Genomic DNA, 20,375 nt, shown 5'->3' with positions numbered 1-20,375 from the left:
CAGCCTACAAAGCTGCTGCTCTCCCAAGAACAGGTCCTCTTTTCTTGGCTTTCTATTCTTTCTGCTTCTACCATCTTCTGACTGTCTTAATATGTGCTTCTGGGCTCTCAGACCAGAGACAGTGGCTATTTTTTCTTGTGGTAAATGCCAAGCACATCTTTTACTCTGAATAAGGTAATGAGGAAGGGATAGCTTGGTAGTTAATAATAGCAGCCCAGGGCAAAAGCCTCAACTTTACTGCTGAGATTTTAAGAGGAAAAGAGACCTTAGGAATTACTTGATGATTTATAATTTGGGAAGCAGCGGTGTCTTACACCAGCTTAGCCGCTTGTTGAACTACTGTGTAAGCAGTATTCTTGATTGCAGCTTTGTAGGCTTCATCATAGGTCATATGTTTAAACAGAAAGCGTGAAGCCAGGTTACGGTTTCAGACTGCAACGTGTTGCTGGCTGAACACGCGGTGCGCGTGGAGGGCACCAGTCACCCCCAGGTACCCGCTGTGCTGATGCTTGGGGGACACGTACCTTAGCCTGGATCTACAGGGGCGGGGGGGGCTCTGCAGGCCACTTCCAGGCAATTTGTGACTCGCATGAGGAGAGGAAACCACAGGTTGGAGAAAGACAGAAACGCGGTGTGAAGCCTGTACACGTCAGGCTGCGAGAGGAGCGTGTATGTAGAAAGTCCCTGTGCATTGCCCTGGCTCTGCACGGCGCTGCCCCACTGCAGCTTTATTTTATGTAGTCCCTCAGGCCAATTAAAAGTCTAACGTTAATCAATTCTTCTCTTGGTCATTCTCAAGTTTCTTTCTCAAAGGAAGCATTAGTCAGTAGTTTTATCTCTCAATTTTGTGTTTATTTTTGAGAGAAGTTTTGTAAAGATTCCTCAAGTAATGTTTAGTCTGTTTGCAAAATCTTATATCAACACGCTTTTGAATTTGCCGTGTCATGTAGGGAGACATAACACATGGAGAGTTTCTTTAACTGTGAAAAGCAATATGGCTCTTGGCAGCTTTGCCTCCTCTTTTGTCTCTTTCTAAGCTGGGAAGCGGATTTATTTTGTTAAAGCCAAGAGACATTTAGAGTTACTTAAGGCCTGAGTAGGAGCTGCCGACTGTTTTTCCCTCTCTGTAGCATTCCCATGACTGCTGGAGCAGGAGCGTTTTGGAAAAATGGGTAATTAGTGCTTCCTTATTAAGGTTATTAATGATTTTGACCCTTGTTATATTAAAGAAAATCCTGAATATTAACCTTATGACCTAAAGGGATTTCCTCTCATAAGTCATCTGTTAATTTTTCTTTAGCTCCTAAAAATACACATTTGTATTATGTATTCTTGCTATAGATATCCATTTCCATTTAGTAAATTTTTAAAGTTCAACTAACGGAGGAAAACGCAGGCACAAAAGAGGTGTATTTCAGAGTTAATGTGAACGAAGAACATTTGAAGTTGGTAATTGTGATTTTGCTCTAACAAAGTGGCTTAGAGTAAGACAGAAATATTTTCTTCAATTTTCAACAAGATTAGAGTCATTCAGATCACATATTCCCTTTCCCAATGTATAGTCTGTGATGGAGTATTGTCAGAAAACTGCACTTGCAAAAAAGTGTGAGGTATCTTGTATCTCCCTGAGCTGGTGTTTTTAATAATGATTACTAATTCTCTGCTGTATTAAATGCAGTAGGTCAGGTTAGGTGAATTTTTATTCAGAAGAGTTTTGGCCTACAATCAGTGTTTTGGCTTTGTATCTTCTGCCCTGTGTATATTTTTGTTGCCTTCTTTTTCCTTCTTTTTTTTTCCTGTTCTTTGCTCTTTCCTGTCTTTTTCCAACAAGATAAGAAACGAATGACCTCTTTGTCCCCAGGTCCAAACGCTGTGGTGTGGAGCTATATTCACAAATCCCCAGACTTAAACATATTCTTGCTGTGTGTTTTCTTTCTGGAATGAGAGTGTAATAACATAGCTTGTTTAGCTTTTGCTGGTTTTAACAGCAGGCAGAAGAAAGCTTTTCTTAATGTTTTTGTATTAACAGTCCATTCTTAATAGCCTTGTGTTCCCTACAAGACTAAAAATAGTAGTCAGAGTAAGCATCCTTCTGGATTGTATTTGTAGAATTGAACAAATGGTTGATATTACCAGTTGGTAACATATGACACCAACGTTAAAATGCTGGCATATATTAGCTATAACCCTGTTTTGTGAGTGATCACTCTATTATGCTTTCATTGAGTATTCACATACTCTTTTCTGTTAAAATCTCTTACCACCTTTGATTTAATGCCAGATTTTTTTTTTTTAGCCTTTTCCTTGCTTACCCGTTTTTAAAATGCAGCCTATGGCAGTAAAACTTAAATATTCCTGAGGCCTGAAAGTATTGTCACCCTTTAAACGGCATCAAAGCACCAAAGTTACCTGGAGGCTCAGCCCAAGCCTTCCCGCCGGCTGGTTTGGCCGGTCCCGCTGCCATTTTCAATTCAAGTATGAGTTCAGCGAAAGGGAACGTTTACTTTAAGCCTTATTGCCAGGGGGATACAGAGACAAAAAAACAGATTTTACAGACAAGCCAAACATAGACAAATCCCTTTTCAAATTGTTTAGAATATTTGAGGAATACCTCTTACGGCTTGCCTTTCCTTCTGGCTGTTGTACAGGTTTGTACACCCTGAAAGTAACACCTGTTTCCTCCAGGTTTAGTTCAGGCACGTGTAGCAAATTAACGACAGAGTTTACTAGATGCTAAAATCTGCTCATTTACAGTTGCAGTTCACGTTAAAAAGAGGATTGATGCACTGGTTGAGTTACGGTGTTTGATAGCAGCAGTGAAGCTGTGAGTTTATGAGGTTTCATAATGCAAATGGTCTCAGCATTTGGTGTGATGTGTGGTCCTCACGGAGGGGAGATGTGTCCGGTCGAGTGGGCTGGACGGTGCAGGATCTAACCACTAAGCGAGCACTAACTCAGCAATCAGTGCTGGTTCTTTGCCTGTTCTTTTCTAAATGTGACTGAAAACCCAAAACCTGGCTATTTGTGTTTTAAGAAGTCAGTGCCACACAAGGAGTCAGCTGGCCATATTCCTGTCTGTTTAATTCTAACCTGTTTCAACAGAACCTTCTCGCAGCTTTGACTGTTAGTTTTGACCGTTTCATGCAATAAACTGTTGTATGCAATATGGCAGTCCAGAACTGACTGCGTTTGGGACAAATGAATTGAGTCAGGTGTGTGTGTGCTCGCTGTACTGTAGCTTGTAACTCTGCTGAAGTATGGACTCATAAAATAACCGGTGGGAAATACCAAGTTTTTGGTAGTTATTGTTGATTTGATCAGTTTCCAAGAGGTGGCAAACTAATATGGCGCATGGATATTCATTTTCAGTTTCTTAGACATTTTTTTTTTTCCTGGCTATATGGCCGTGGATCTTTTATTTAGATTGTGAGGCTGCTGTTTCTACATCTGCGAATTTTAGCTGAGTGAGCAGCGCTAGCCAAACTGTGCTGGATCAAACCTCCAAACAAGGTGTTTTGGCTTGTGGAGACATTTTACTACCAGGATCAGGTTAGAATCCCATCTGCAGGACTGAGCTGCACATCTCCATATGATTTCCCTGTAATCCCTTGGATAAGAACGTGTATTTACTGTGGAGCCCCAAAGAGCTTAGTTAGAGCTGAAGGTTTCCAACCTGCTAGATGTTGTGCAGATCTACAATCCCTCTTTTGGTCTCTCAGCATCACTCCATCCTTCCCCTTAATTTTCCTTCAGGTTTTATTAAGTCATAACTTCCTTTGACTCCAAATGGAGTTTGCATACTTCAGCTGGATGGGATGGGATGGGGTGGGATAGCAAGCTAAATACGCAGATCAGATACGAGCACAGACTTGATAGGGACCCTCTTTTCTGCATCTCTTCCAGTTTATTTCCAGATGTTTTCATGTGGAGGCACTGTCCAGTTTTCCCCTTCCTAGAGCAATTTCTGATGATATGTCCAACATTCTTGCCATGGCTTTTCCTGCTACCACGAGAGCTCTAGCTCTTGAATCTTAGCACGGTGGTGCCACTGTTTCTGCTGAGAGCTTTCTCTTGCAACATGCAATAAAATGTCATAGGTCAAAATAAATTTAAAATATGTTCAAGGGAAAATTCACCACACGTACTTGACTGTCAGGATTTGGGGATTTTTTTTCCCCTTTTCTAAGTGCTGAGGCATATTAGAGATTTTTATGGTTTTGAGTGTGTTCCAGCATTGATACTGTAGCTCTGGAGGAGTGCCAGCAGGGAGGCTTACAGAATATCAAGTTTTATACCATCTTATGTAATGTTTATGCGGGTGGGATATGACATATTGAAATTCAATTTATTGAAATTATTGAAATTATATTCATACTGCCCTGCTGCCAGTGGGGCTGAAATGGCTATGTTTTGTGGCATTCCTCTTCACACAGACATAGACACTCGGGGACGATAGGTTTGCATTAATGTTTTTGCTTTCTCCTGCACCTTTTTTCACTGGTGAACTGGTACTGTTAAACTAAAAGTCTACATTATGCAGCCATAGGCATGTAAATAAATAAGGGAAAGGGTCTGAGTTCTTAAAAATAATGAAAATTTATTCAGGTTTGCATTGGTGGTTTGGGGTTTAGTTTCTTTTCAGAATAGGCAGTATCTATTTCTCTCATTAATCCTTTCATTGCAAAACTCATGTTACAACAATGCACAGAAACCGCTCTACATGAGTTACGTCTTTTTGATTTTATCAGTCTAATTCAATCAGTGTGGATACATTTACATCTGTATAAAGCTACCCTGTACAATAGAGATTTTTCCTGTCTAAGAGACAGAAAGAAAGACATGTTTGCTCTGAGGTCACTCTGTTGCCATGTGAGAGGAAGGTGATACCAATACCACCATGCTGGGGGAAAGATGTGTGAGAGGAGCCACTCTCCTAGCCAAAGTAGTATTTGCAGTAAAAAAAAAAAACCACACTGTGTCAAGACTAAACTATAAGTGAATATAAATGTAGCTTTTTTAAAGCATATTTGCTACTTGAAGCTGTTTCATCTTGAAGAAAAAATCATTTATGTATTTGAGAAGTCTTTACTGTAGAGGTTGCCATTTCTGACAAAAAAAGTCCCACTTTTTTGGCTGGGCATCTACCCACCTTATCTCATGCATCTTAACAGCCTCCTGAACATCAGCTAGAAGTTTGATATGCATTGCTGGTGGGGACATTGAGCCTTCTTCATTACAGTAACCTACATGGGGCATCCAGTTCATAGTTACAGTCAGAGGACTGCATTCGGACTAATTCTTGCTTAGCCATAAAGCAGGTAGTGGTAAACTGTTCTTTTTGATCACTGTGGACAGAACAAGAATGAATGGGTCTAAATGGCAAAAAAAAAGAAATTTAGGCTAGACAGCAGAGAAGCTTTTCTTGCTGGCTGGGGTGGTTAAGCACTAGATGGGTGTGGTACATCCATCATTAAGGATTTTTAAGGCAGGTCAGATAAACAGTTTTCAAGAATGGTTTGAGAAGACTAAATCTTGCCCTGGGCAAGGAGAGGAAAATGGGTAATCTGTTCTCCTCCAGCCCCATTTCCTCTGACTTTTTAATAACAAATTTGATGCCACTTCATGATTATTATAACTAGCTGTGCTGTCCCTGTGTGTTTTACTGGTATGTTCCTATACGTGATTCATTTTGCTCTTGCAGCACATGCAGAGAGGAAATCATGATAATAGAATCTGTCAATGTGTAAAGGAAAAATATACCCCTACTTAAGAGAGGATTCAAAGTCTGAAGGGCAGTTCTGACATCTTCTTTTACTTTTGTTTTTCTGTATACAGTATTCTCAGGTGTTTGTGACACATCTGTTTTTAACATCATTGCATAACATGTTTGGAAAGTGCTGGAAAAATATTTCAGCTTTTTTTTTCTTCCTTTAAATTTTCAAAAATCCATTACAGGATTCAGCTTTTCAGTCAACAGGATTATACAGTAAAAAAAAAAATTATTTAGACAATATTGCAGTTGAAATAGACTGAGGAATTCTTACACATATTTTATTTGTGCTTCAGAAATGTGGAAATTTAAGCAGCCTACCCTGTCTGTCGTTCTTAAGCTCATCACAGTATCTAAAATCAATTTAGCAAGAAGATACTTAGCCAGTGCTTTGAAGCATCCATACATAAATATTGCTATGTCATTCTGTTGGTCGGGATTATGTTACTTGCTGAATGATTGCTACTCATTTTTTGCCAGCATAATCAATAAAAGTGACACTGAGAAATCTGATCTTTCTCCTCTGCAGGCCAGCTTTGGGTGGTCTCCTTACATCATCTTTTCGGCAGCACCAGGAGTCCTTGGCAGCAGAAAGAGAAAGACGACGTCAGGAGAGAGAAGAAAGGTTGCAAAGGATAGAACGTGAAGAAAGAAACAAATTCAAGTAGGAACCAAATTTGCTCTCAGTCTGTTGCTTTAATGTATGACGGATTTGTAAATCATTGAGACTTTCAATTGCAAAATAATTGAATTGATGAATAGTTTGTGTATCTCTTTAGGTACCTTTCTTGATCTAAGTATCTTAAGAACCGATATGTTAAACACATCGTGATGAATTTTGGCATTTAATAAACCAACAATTTTTTTTAAAGACAGCTATGTATTTGCCAAGTACTGACTGGGTATCTGCAGAGGCCAGGTTTTAGTGGCTAATATACTCCTCGAAGTATAATCTCAGTGAGGTATAGGGTTTGAAGATGAAACGGTGGGAGGAAGGTATCACGAAGAGAGGGAAGGACAGCACTGAGACATCTTTTTGCTTTTATGTTCTGCAAAGTAAAAGTGTTTTGCTGTCTCAGGACGTATGGTAGTGTTTTTAAACTACTTTTTCCTGCTTTTCTGAACATGTGTCTCTTCTTTCTGGAAACAGCAGCTGACAGAAAGTAATTATCAAAATTATGGCTCAAACCATGGCCAGACAAAGGCCCCAGCTGAATATAGGACTCTCCATTTTCACATCTGAGAACATGTTGTATGCCATGGGATCCCAGGGTGCGCTGCCTGAGGATAGTAAGAGACTAGCCCTCTCCTCCTGTTAAATCCATGCCTGGAAATCCCAGCACAGACTTTAGCAAAGACTGCAGTGGGCTTAGGATAGATAAGGAGCTTATACATGAAGTGGTTTGCCTACTGTCTGCAGAGTGTACACTAAGAAACCAATTTGTTTCCTGATAAACAGGAGTGAAAAATAACCATATTTTTAGTAGTTAGAAGACATAATGTAGTAATCTAAAGAATGGTAGGATAAATGTTTCGTAGCATTAGAGTTAGTGTTCATGGAAAAGATGGCACTGGGTTTCTTATGAGCTTGTTTATTAGTATGCAGGATTGTTTTCACTATAATCATCTCTTTAGTAAGAAGTGGAAATGGTCTGGACATAGTGAATTTGGAAAGAGGAGTAACTTACTAGTGGTTATTTGGTTGGTTGGTTGAAGGAGATATTCTCCTGGCTCCAGAAGATAGCTAGTTTAGAAGAAAATGAGAGGCGTAGGGAAGGTGGAAGAGCACCATAATAGGATCTTTGGCAGCCAACAGCTGCCCAAGTTCTCCTGAAACAGAAACAATCAGGTCTCAGTCTTCAAGCCTCTTCCAAAAACTCTCCCTCTAAGTGGTATCATCAGGCTGCAGCAGGCTGTCGTGGACAGCCAACATGATCTTTCAGAAAGGAAACTCCCAGACTAAAAAAGCCACCAGGACATTTGGCAGCTTGACCTGTTTGAATAACAGATCTGCACATTTCACTAGAGGTTGGCTACAGTAGTTGTTCTGGCACTAAAAGAGCTTCCTTAAAGTCAAAAAAACAAATTTTTTAAAAATATACATCTTCATCCCATTACTCCAGAGTCAGAAACTGGTTAACTAAACGTCATGATTGTGTGGCACATTTAAAATGACAATTTTTCAATGCCCAGTGTTTTCATCTTCTAGATTTGAGCTCCCTGGTCACCCAAAAGTTATAACTCATGTTTGAGTAGAGGGTCTCCAAAGCCACCAAACTTCGCAGACAGACAGCATCCCACAGTTGATTAAACAGTCTGGCAGGAGGAAGACAAAGCCACAGCAAACAGTCATGGACAGTTTCGTAAGAGTTCTTGGGATTACATTATCGTATCATCAGTCTGGCTAGAAACCCAGTCTCTGAAGATGTATTTTTGATTAAAAATAGCACTTGCAATTCACAGCCTTTTAACTCGTGAGCAGTACTGGATTTACCATCATGACTCATTTGTTATCTCACTCTTTCCAAATCTGCCTTGAGAACATCGCACTAGGTTCTGGCACCATTATTGACAAATTGAGGATAATTTAAAGGAGAGCATCACCAGTTGTGAAAGAGGCTGGTTTTAGGAGAGGTGTTAAAAAGCTTCATAAGCTATTGCTAGCAAAAGGAATGCTTTACATAATGAACATTTTTCTCAGTAGGACGACTATTGTACCTGTTGCATATATAGAAAAATCTGTCCTAAAATACAAGGGTTATTCTTCAGCTGTAGGGAAGGGTGAAAGTTGTCAGAGGGGAAAGAGTAATGTCAAAATTTGCCTGCTGAAAAAATGCTGGATTTTATTTTTTTTCCCCTTGCAGTTATTCCCATAGCTATTGTAATTCCAAAGAATACTCTGAAAATATGATAAAAGTATAACCAGTTCAGGGATTCAGAGGATGTGGAGATAGCCTGAAACAGTAATGTGGGTTCCCTATTAATGGACTTTTGAAGAGCACTTGCAAGCAGATGTTTGATAGCTATTGGTATAGTAGATAATAAGTAGTTCATTTGATGACACAATATAAAGAGAAAAAATAGTGTTTTATTATTAAATGGAGTAGTTCTGAAAATCTTTCTGGTACTCACAGGTTACGCTGTGGAAGAATCTTAACACATAAGGTGGAAGTCTTACCAGTTTTGTCCATCAGATTCAACAAAATATTAAAAATATATTGTAAGGAACTGCGTTGCTGTGATATTGAGGCAGGCTGGACGTTCGTTGGGTTCTGCTGTGCTCCGAGTTAAATTTACGTCCAGATTTCTGGATGTGACAGGCCTGCCTGAAATCACAGGGCTCAGGCGTCCAGCAAAGTTGACTTGGCAAAAGCTAAATATATGAGTTACTTGAGGAGCTGTGGGAGGGGCAGCTGAAGGGGTTTGCATCTAAACCCCGGGGTGAAAAATAAAGAAGTGGAAGGTTGTTACCTGTCCCATGATCCTGCACGCGCCCTGTAAGACCAAAGAATTGTCTTACTCTGCAATGCCAGTTCACTGTCCCATTTCCAGCCAGGGCAACTAAAACAAACTGAGGAAAGGTATATTAGAAAGAGGGCCGATACGGTATGCTCCCTGCCTTGGTCTAGCTTGCCAGGTGCCCCAGCCACTGTTTCAGAGCATTCTAGATGGAGCAAATGAGGAATGGTTTAATAGCCACTAATGTGCCTGCTCATTATGGATGAGTCCGGTTCGTTGCATCTAATTTCAGATACCGGGTTTCAAAATGTGCTTCAGGTTCTTCACTTTTTCATTTGTTTTTTTTTATAATTACTTGTAATGACCTTCCGAACTACGTTTGGTATACACATACCTGTGGTGTATGCATGGGTACACGCATACTTTTCAGCCTTTTTTGCAAAAACAAACTAATAATTTTTGTCAACAACAGCCTTCATTGTCTCTGATGAGCTTGTTTGTACTGCTCTTGGTGTCTCCTGCTGTACTTATACTTCTGTTACTTACCTTATTCTTGTGGTTTCCTCTGCAATTTACTGCAATTCTCTTTTTAGCCGTGATTATTTAGACAAAAGAGAAGAACTAAGACAAGCAAGAGAAGAGAGGTTTGTATACAATGCATCCATCCTTCCCTTTGGTTGTTTGCACTTCCTATATTCTTTACTGTGGAGCTGTCGTGTATTTACATTTTTAACTCTGCATGCACAGAACACTTTTATTCCAAAAGACTTCTGTAAGAAAGCAGTTGTTCCATTAAAGAGGAGAATGAAGTCCAGCTGTAAGCATAGCAATAAATGAAGAGCAGTGGGACTGGAATGCATAAGAATGATTGATGATCTATCTTTTATCTATTTGTGTGGGAAATAAGCTTACTCCATTTGCCTCAGAAATTTGCCCAAATTTAGCATAGTTATAAATTGAATAAGCCTGTTTCTCACCCAGTGGGTCCCAAGCTTTCTGGAGGGTCAGTAAAGGCAATTGAGGATAAAGGAAATTGGGGTCAGAAGCATTGAAAAACTGTAGTCACAGGCTGATGGAAACAGTTCTGATCCACTCCCAGTGTATTTTTATCTTTCAGGGCCAAGTTTTCTATGCCAGTCTCTGTAAACATCAGCAAGTAAATTACAAAGCTTAGCAGTGTTTATCATTTGGGCATTGATTTAGTTTTATTTAAACAGCATATTTAAAGGGACTGAGCTTTTTTTTTTTCCCCTTTTTTTAATTCAGTTAAATAGTTTACAAAATCTGGGCTAGGCTGGGAGCTATGTGCTTACGAAGGCACGTTTTTCAAGGAATACTCAACTAAAGACCTTTGCCTTTCAGTAGCTTCATCTCTACCTCCACTAGTAATTACACCCTGGAGGGAGCTCTTGTTTTTACCTGGAAAATATGCACATTACTGAACAAATAGTAGATGAAAAATCATCCAGATTGCTTCAGTTCTGCTTTTATGGGCCTCTAGAGGTTACTCTCTGGACATACTTTTGGATTGTCAAGAATTGGAATTACATTATCAGGGTATGAGAGCAGCCATCTCAGAAATAGTTGTGTTGCTGCATTTTGGTTTGGGTGGTTTTGTTTTTGTTTTTGCTTTTCACAAAACCATCATACAGGAGGCAGTTCATTTCTGCAAATGTCTGCAAAGTCTGATCTATTGTGGCTGAAGTAGCTAATATTAAAAAATTATTTTGACATTTCTAAGAGTAAGAAAAGGTGGATGGGCTTTCTTTTGTCCAGTCAAAACAATTACAAATAGTTTAAAGCATTTTCTTAAATGAAACGCGTCTGAGAACATCAGCATCATACACTGATCTTACCTGAGTAAAACCTTTTACAGCAAGCGTGCTCATCAGCCAGATTTGAAACAAATCAGAAGCGAGCCTCCAGCATTTTCAAGTTATAAGGGAATATGCCAAGTAAACTGGAGTATTTTGGGGGAAGTGTTCGCCAGCAGGGCATCACTGCTGTGCAACCTGAGACAATTTCACTGGTCATTAGGAATGTGTCTTTATCCTTAGGGCTCTTTTGAACTGAAATGTTAAACTATCCGTTCTTCCTCATAAAGAGGAAAGACACATGTTTGCTTTGACAGCACATAAATATTGGAGAAAACTTCTGTGAGTGAAGTCTTGCACCAGTAGTCCATTACATTGGCCTTCTGTAACTATTTTTTTTGAACAAACTCCTTTGCACAAATGAAGTTTCAGTTCCTATAGCAAGTTGCATGTTGACTTGTTTTAAGAGAATGCACAGACTGTGATAAAATGCTATAGCCAAGGTGCTAAAATCCTAGTTAAAATCTGGATTGTACATTTCCTCCGTATCAGTTTGGGAAAGCAGAAGGAGATAACATTGAGCACATAGGAAAGTCTCTATTAAAAGCACTGGTTTGTCTAAATTCTGTCAGATCTTTGGAACATTATGTGTACTATCGCGTCACCCTGGAGTTCCAGGGTACAGGCACCCACTTTTCCAGTGGCTCTGGGGTGGCCTTAGTATGAGGGAGAAAGATTCCTGCAGTTTCAAGGGGTCTGAGTGTGACTCGGCACCATTCATTTCACGTGTCCTTGCAGTTCGATGATTTGAGGCCTTTTTTTGCTTGGTTGGGTATTTTCCAGTGGTAATTTAAAAATAAACCCAAGAAAGGTGATCTCCCAAGCCCTCTCTAGTGTGATTTACAGCTCAAATTCTCTCAACCCTCTGACTTTTTTGGTACATAAACATTTTAAGTCACCCTCAGGGCATTGCTCAGAGACTAGAGAACTCGCAATGATCTTTTCATCTACTTGAAGATGATAAGTGGAATGTCATGTTCATGAGGTATACCAAATGGATAGCCCACAGACTTTTGGCTCTTTGTCTATAGAGAAGAGTCGGCATAGGCGCGATGATGTCTGCAGGTTTCCATGATTTAAAGGAATATGGCAGTATATACAGAGCCAATGTGTCAATCCTGTAGTGAAGGAACTGATTGCAGCAGAGGGATGGTAGGTAATCCTTTCAACTCCTTCAGATTTTGGTCTTCATGAGACCTTGTGTATTTGATGCTGGCATTCATTCATTGTTAAGACATTGGGCAGAAATAAAAAATAATCTAAATAAATGTCACTTATCAAGTGTGAAGTGTTAATAACTGATTCTTGAATGATTTTCATTTCTCGGTTAAATGGCTATATCTGCTTATTAGGCTTCCCATTGATAACTAGTTATGCTGATGTGCTGCCATGAGAACTGCTGTTCTGGTTCCCTTTTTTCTTTCGGTATGATGAACAGATACGTTTTGAGAAGGCACATCTTGATGGTAGTCCTCTGCTTTGCTGGTTGGCTGTGCAGTGCACAGCTACAGAAGCTAAAATGTTAAAGCAGCTGAAAAAGAGCTGAGGACAATAAAACATTGTAGCTCCCCCGGTTACAGAAGGATCCATCCAGATCTTTGTTGTAGTCTGTTGGCAAACTGCAAAACCCTCCTCGGCGGCAGCCAGCTGGGCTGTACCTGTTTGAGCTAAGTGATCAATCTGAATGGCTCTTTATGAGTCTGAAGTCCCATCTGCTTTACTTGTGAGGAGGCGGAAGGCGCAATACGTAAGTGACCAACGTCAAAAGAAAGACTGGCTCCATGAACTGTAACAAACCATTATGCTAATGCCAGCGAAAGGCTTTCTCCTCTATTGAAAAGGCAAAAATCATTCTCGAGAATTGGCTTCATGTAAGAACTGTAAACAGTTCCTATTTTATAACCATACAAGTATGTGGCTTGTTATATTTTCATCCAGAGTCTGTAGGGGTTCTTTTTCTTGCAGAACTTGTTCAAAGCCTGTGCATACCTCTAGAGGAATAAAAGAAAATGAGTTTGTTCTTCATTATTGCTGCTTGCAATAAAGCAAATTGCCCCTGAAAACACAAGGACTGCTCTTCAAAGACACGTTTCTATGCTCTATATGGATGTTTGCAAACATGCATGCGTGTGTGGCTACCATATGTACTAAGCATGTTTGTTACCACATATGGCTGACTTCTTTACCCTGCCTGCTTTTAATGCACCCTTGTACACTAATTTGGGCTGTCAGTGAGGCAGAAGGGGGGAGGAGAGGTGTTCCCTGTTATGAAGTGTTTACAACAGTGGGTTACAGGAGGATGACCACAGTGTTGGGGGGACATAAGCAGTAGTCTTGATTAACCTGTTTAACAGTTCACTTGTGGGTAAGACAAACAGTCTAAAGCCCGATCCAGCTGTATCCATGAATTTATTCCTTAGCAAATAATGGTGGATAAAATTAGCAGACATCTGGAAGAGGCACATATTTCAAAGTTATTTTGGTCGAAATGTATAAAGCACACTATGAAGAATATGATTGGTAGCTGGTCTTAATAAACAGTTAGTGAGTTCTGCCTGCCTAAAATGCAAAACAGATGTATCTTTGTTCTTTTAAAGTGACTTTGATGAATAAACTACATGTGACGTCAGGTCCAAGCTATTGGATGTCTGAGTCCGGCAGAGAAATTTTTTAGAATAAAAAAAAGAAAACTTTCCATTGTAGACTCTGGAGAGAACAAAGTGAATTCCAGTGCATTGCTCTCAGAGCAAATAGAAGCAGGTTCAGAGACTTCAGATAATCAATCCAAACATTTATTATTGGTATTGTTTTCAGGGAGATCTGTTTTTGTCTGCTGCACTGAACCGTTTTCCTCTCCTTGCAGCAAGTCCAGACTTTGGCTATTTGCATCAGTATTAAAGGGCTCTGGCTTTGGAGGTGGTTTTTTTTTTTTCTTTTGTTTTTTTTTTTCCTCTCGTTTTAGTTTTGGGAGAGGGAGGGCTGGGAGGAGGACGAGGAGGTGAAGGAGGAGGGTGAAAAGGAGGACAGAAAAATGCTTCCAAAAGGAGAAGGACTATGCAGACACGAGACTGTATCTAAGGACTCTATAACTCTGCTGGTTTTTGCTTTTGTTTTGTCATGAGCAATTTAATGTTTTTCAGGGCAATAGTCTTTGCTTTGGTGTGCGTTTTTTGGCAGGTTGACCAGGCAGGCAGTTTAGTGCTGTACCCCTTGTGTCAGGAAGTCAGCTCTTTCTCTGCAGGTGTTTCATCCATAAACAAGCATCAGCCACAGACTTCTTTTTCTTTACGGAAACCCTCTGGAATTTAACTTTCAGATACAAATACTTGGAGAGGTTGGCAGCGGAGGAGTATGAGAAGGAGCTGAAGAGTCGGAGCGTAAGCCGAGGCAGAAGTGAGCTGTCCTTGAACCTGAGATCTCCTTCAGCCCCATCCTCGCCTGTACCCAAGTGCGTCAGCCCAGCATCCATAGAGTCCCAGGAAGAGCTGAAGACCCCCTCCACCCCTTGTGGGACCCCTCAGCCCTCAGAAGGTAAGTGAAAAGGAGGGCAGGGGAAAGAGCCGTGGTTTTATCACAGTTTTTCTCGGGCTAGCAGTGATTTTTGATGCATGAGTGCAAGAATATAACCTCTGAGGTGCCAAAGTAAAGGGTCTTATTATGTTGTTTCATGCTGTCTTCCTAAATTTCCTCTTTTTTTCCATAGATTTGGATGTCTTCTAGTCTATTCAAGCAAAGAATACACTGCTAATTGTTGCTATGATTTATATTATCATTGTCTGTTGCTATTAGAACGGAATAATTGGAAAATACAGCATACAGAGGGTCTTAATTTTAGCATCATGTTCCTTGTATATTAGAAGTTACTGAATACTAAACCAACAATATTCCTGCCAACAGATTTTGCTTATGTGGTTTCTCTGAAAGAAATGCAACAGATGAATGCCAAGATTATAATAACCTTCCAGCAGAGCACAGGCTGAATGGGACAAACAGAAAAGGTCTTGAATTGAAGGCAGGGAGGGTGTGTTGGTTATTTTTAACACCAACAAAAACTCTTAAAATTGTAGCACGAGCAGTAAAGGACTTAAAAGAGACCACAGACAATTAGTAAAAAGGAAAGTATAATTAGTGTTTCCACGGTTGGTTTGCTGTCATATAATTTATTGGTGTACAAAGCAATATTTTTTGTGTGTGCACGTCATTCTGCCACTTGCATCACATACCCCTCCTTCAGTCCTCAAAAAAACACCCACCATACAGATTTATATTTGCGCCACATGATGTTGCATTAACATTGGGAGCTAGAATGCATGTTGAGGGTGAATTATCGCCATCATTCATTTTTATTTTATTTGATTTCCTGCTATGTGCTATTGGTGATTAATGCATTTGTAACTTGCACTGCTTGGTTTTATGGAGTGTTATGGCTGGTAGCATGCTATAAAGCAAGGCAATTTAAGAAAAAAGTTACAAATACTGAATGTTGCATATGTTTATCCTCACCGTACTAAGTAGGTGAAGTTTATTTAATTTAGGTTTATGTATTTTCCCAATTGTATTCCCAGTTTTCTTGTCTGGCACCTTAGAGGGCTCAGTGGAATCATTTGAACTTAAAAAACATAGATATTTTCCTGTAACACTGATATTCAGAAACATCCAGATGCCCATTTTTTTGAGTGCAATATTGCTTTTAGAGCAAATAAGCTGGATTTTTCCACCATTAGGATTTCAGACCTGGGTAGGGAGCAAGTATCTCTTTTATGATGATTATTTTAACATATTTCTCCTGGAAGCATTAAAAAAAAATTGCGGCATGAAATGGAGCAGCACAATCCATTTGGAGAATACATTGAGAGCAGGTGTACAGGGCAGCTTCAGGCAGCCAGAATATGGCAAAGCTATCAACACGTGGGTAGGCAGGACGTCTCTACTAAAACTCCTGGCAATATCAGTAGGCATCAGAGGGCACCTGGCAGCCTGGCAAATGGACTGCAAGGAGAGAACGTATGGATGGGGCAGGGTAAGCCTCCAGCCAAGGGCAGCTGCAGGCAGATGGCCCGGACAGCGCCAGAACAGGGGCCTGAAATCTGCGTACTTCAGTGGGAGCTGTGCATGAGGAAGGACTGCTGTTTCAGGCCTTCTAAAAGCATTGGAAAGGTCATATGAAGTAATGAGCATGTTGGCAAGGCAGGCTCTCTCATCTGGAGGTGGCCAGATTATTGGATATCAGCCAACAGCTGGCAGGCTTATTTATAGATTTTGTGCCATGGCCTCTAAACTATTATTTGAGTTCTTTATGCTCCATAATGAATTAAAATCTCAACTTTTACTGTCCTTAGGAAATGTTATGAATGCCACTTAATAGATAGAGAAACTGAGGCATTAACTTGCTTAAGCCTGTTGTAGGAAAGCTGAAATAGAGCCGTGGACAGAACCCAGATTACTTGCACCCCAAGCAGTTGCTTTGAACAAGGGGGTCACCGTCTTCCCAAGCAAGGATAAAACTGCAGAAGGAAAGCACTTCCTCGGTTCTGTGCATAGGACCCTCCAAAGATTCTGCAGGAACGGTGTTAATGGATGTGTGATATTCGTCTGCAGAATTCAGAACCTGAAGTCAAACGGGAAGTGTGTTCCTCTACTAGCAAAACAATAAGTGATTTTCGGAGGCAGATTTATTTTATGCCGTTTGTGCTGAAGTATCCTTTGGCCATCCAGTATCTACTGAGCTAAAGAAGGAAATGGATTTTGTCTGTGGAACTTTGTCCCATGCTGTGAAACGTCGCAGTATCTTTACCCAATATAAAAATCTGGACTTACTGAGCTGAAGTGTTTTCTCATATAAAACAATTGGTTCCACTAAAGTAATCAAGTCTTGTAAGACTTACTCTTGTAAAACTTGGGGTATGGCATTCAGAGGAAATGAAGGCAGTCCCATAACTGCAAAATGGAACTTAATATTTTTTTTCAGAGCAGCTACTTCCTCTTTTGTAATTTCATTGGAGAATATTTTATGAAGTGCATGTGTGCAGTAAAGGAGAGCAACAATAACTAAGACATCTCTGAAGTCAATCCACAAAGGAGTTGGAGATGAACCCTTCTCTGAGAAGAGCAGCTTTTTTAGCACTTGCGGAATTAAGCAGGCCAACCCAAGTGCACATTTTGGACAGTAGGAAACCCTCTGAACATATTAGTAGCTGAACAAGGTTCAAATACTGCCTTAAGTATGACTGGTGAAAGCATCTCGGCACATGGAGAAGGACCAGAGCATGAGGAAGCAGTGAGGCCAAAGGAATTATGGTACAGAAAGTCAGAGGAGGAGCTGGGATGGGGGACAAAGAAAGATCATTTCTGACTTGAGGAAGAAAGAGCAAGTTCCCTACTGGTGATCACTCTGTGCTAGTTTTTACCATCACAAGGAATGGGACAAAAAGATTGGGATGGGGGTGAAGAAAGAGAGAGAGTTCCTGCTGAATTCACAGCAAAGAGGAATCCTGTGCTGGAGGAACTGAAGGGAGATAACAACCAAGAACTTTAAGCGATGCCCGAACAATTGAACCAAGAGGGCTTGGGTAGGTGTAGCTGTCTTCAGACTTACTGTATGCATCCTCAAGAGACACTTAGTGTATGTATCTCCCAGCTCCAAGAAAAGAGCAGAGAAAATAGATGAAGATGCGGTTGCCTAATCTATTACCCTGGCGGGGGATTAGATGTGGGCTCAGAGGGATGTTTGTTCTCTCTGAGGTCTTATAGGACTGGGGGGTTGGGGTCTTATCAGCAGGTACTAAGGATATGACATCTTATGTCTGCTTCAGAGTTCATTTATACTTGAGTATTGAAAGAAAAGTCGTTTCCCTCCATGTCCCTGTATAGTATTACAAGTTTGTAGCCATGTTTTTCAGAAGGGAGCCCCTTGCTGTCCTCTCTAACCTCTCACTCAAAAGAGGGCTGTTGCCAACATCCGATCAGATCATAGCAGATCAAGTTGCTAGGGCTTTACGTGGCCAAGTCTCGAAAGTGTCGGAAGATAGAGGTTACACCATCTCTCAAAACGACAAAATCCTTACGCATTCATTGAGGAACCCTGCTACTGTCTCTTTTAGTGATGAGGCTACACAGCTTCTTTGGGAGATTTCATTCTTCCGAGAAGTGTTCGCATTTTTTTCCAATAATACATTTTTAGAGATTAAGTTCTGGCAGAAAAAGAAGTGGGCATATGACTCAAAAATTAGTCCTTAAAGCCACATTCAGTTTTCCTCCTCCTGATTAATCCAATTGCAAGTCAAACTTCTGCTCATTTAAAGACCACAAGTCTCCCATTTGTTTTAATGGCGGGGGGAGGGGACGGGGAAGCTAAGCCTTGAGAGAAATGTGAAAAATAGCATATGCAAGTGAAAAGAGATTACCTCTAGTACTGAATCTCGCAATCCCAGTTTAGGTTTTAAGAACTGTGTATGTGTAAGGATTGGGTTTTTAAAAAAAAATAAAGTATGTTGCTTATAATGGCATCACACTTCTTAATGTCTCAGAAATGCCTTCTTTGCTGTTGATGCTTTTTGATATGACCACGCTTGCTTCCCTGAGTCTTCACGCTCTCCACCAGCAGAAGTCTGAAGACAGTTATTTAACTTAGTTGCCACCTGCAAGGTTGCCACTTAGAGTAGTGTTTTGTCTGGTGTGAAAATTGATCCAGTAGATATGGGACTGAAAGTTCCACCTCATTTCAAATAGGCCACCACCAAGTATTCACTGAGAATCGTATTTTTTGACATCTTTAGAAGTTCTCACCAATGTCAGCCCAATGGATTACACGATGGAACTGCAAGTGATGGGCACATGTCTAGTTTGCTGGCTTTGTTCTCTGGCTAGTGTTTGCTGACAGATTTGATTCTTTAACTGCTTTTTAAGGGAAGCACTACTGGACTTAGCTCACTATTCATAAGTTATTTGGGTTATTGGTGGATTGTTTGATATTATCCCTAAAGAGAGAGAGAGACTGTCAAAATGAGTGTCAACATTAGCCCTGTTTTGCTCTAGAAGTGCTTAGATTTTGATAGTTCTTGAACTCAAAAAAGCAGCCTGTGTCAGTATATTGCTCTTTACTCTTTGTTAGATATTAGATTCAGCTAAGATACTGCATCTTTCTGGTATGTGTGGAATATTTCTTGTTTGAAGAGTCTCCCCTAATTTTATCCTATTGAAACTTCCGTGTAGCTTCATGATGACAAAGGTGCCATAAGCATTAGCAGTCCTGACCATGTTTTAGTCAGCTTCTTTCTCCACCTGAGCTGTTGGAGTTGACCTTTTTGGTTATTGTGTGACAGCTTTTGTTCTATAGAGAAACATCTAAAATTCATATGAAGCGATGATGAATTGATGACATTTGTATGTATGGACCATTGCAGCATGGCAAGCTCGGAGTCTTTCATGCTACAGTACCATGTTAGTTCCAGGAACTCCTGAAGGATTCCTAAGCTTGCATGTCAGTTATATTCAGATTTTGGCTTGACTTTAAAGTGCTCTTGTACTATACCTACACACTGACAGCTGTGGTCAGAAACACAGCACTGGGATTCAGAGTATCTGCCAACTTCTTGCCAGCTCTCTATAATTTTGGTTCTCTTGTAGGCAGCGTCCAGCATACAGTCATAGGTAAGGTACATTTAGAGAGACAAGGCATGTGCAGAGCTGCTCGTATATCTAATATTAGACTTTTAGATGCTGTCTGTATAGAAGAAGGAGAAGAGTAAGCTTCTAACTGGGAGTGTTTTAAAACATCTTAGAGGGATTTGAGTGAGTGTGGGCTATATATTAAACATACTATGTGTACATTTCTGTTATATAAATGTATTATATATGCATGTCTGGTTATTTAACTAACTACACATTTAAAATCAATTGTGAAACTATAGAAGCTTAGCTCCAATGAAATCAGTGGCAAAAAAATCATTTGCAGTTTTGTACACTTAAATTATATGAAATGAAGTGGAATAGCGTGGCACTGGAGATGCATTACTGAAAGCTAGTTTAAAAACGTGTTATTGTAAAGATAGGCACAGGCGTTGTTAGAAATCATTATTCTTTGTGTGGATGTCTCAGAAGATAGGATAGGCACGCAACATGAAATAGTCTTAGGAAAACATTGTGACCTTCACTATTTTGGCTTATACTTTCTCAGGATAAATCTATTTACCTGCTCCCTAGAGGACTAATATGTTTGGATTGCATTCCAGTGCGATACTTTTTTTCCTTCAAAGATTCATGTAGTTCTTGAA

At 40.1% G+C, this 20,375-nt stretch overlaps 1 protein-coding gene across 3 annotated transcripts in view; it reads left to right on the top strand.

Moving 5' to 3' along the window:
• The window catches only part of FHOD3 (formin homology 2 domain containing 3), a 407,490-nt gene that overhangs the window by 317,741 nt on the left and 69,374 nt on the right, over positions 1 to 20,375 (top strand). For 2 of the 3 annotated variants that reach the window (XM_075142371.1, XM_075142373.1), the window contains 3 exons: positions 6,300 to 6,434; positions 9,823 to 9,873; positions 14,420 to 14,634. In XM_075142371.1, coding sequence (XP_074998472.1) covers positions 6,300 to 6,434; positions 9,823 to 9,873; positions 14,420 to 14,634 — 401 coding nt within the window. The remainder of the gene's footprint in view (positions 1 to 6,299; positions 6,435 to 9,822; positions 9,874 to 14,419; positions 14,635 to 20,375) is intronic. The other variant, XM_075142372.1, reaches the window with a different exon arrangement.

This window comes from Calonectris borealis, chromosome 2 (assembly GCF_964195595.1).
Source record: "Calonectris borealis chromosome 2, bCalBor7.hap1.2, whole genome shotgun sequence".
Taxonomy (NCBI): Eukaryota; Metazoa; Chordata; class Aves; order Procellariiformes; family Procellariidae; genus Calonectris; species Calonectris borealis.
This window is presented reverse-complemented; position numbering and strand designations above follow the sequence as displayed.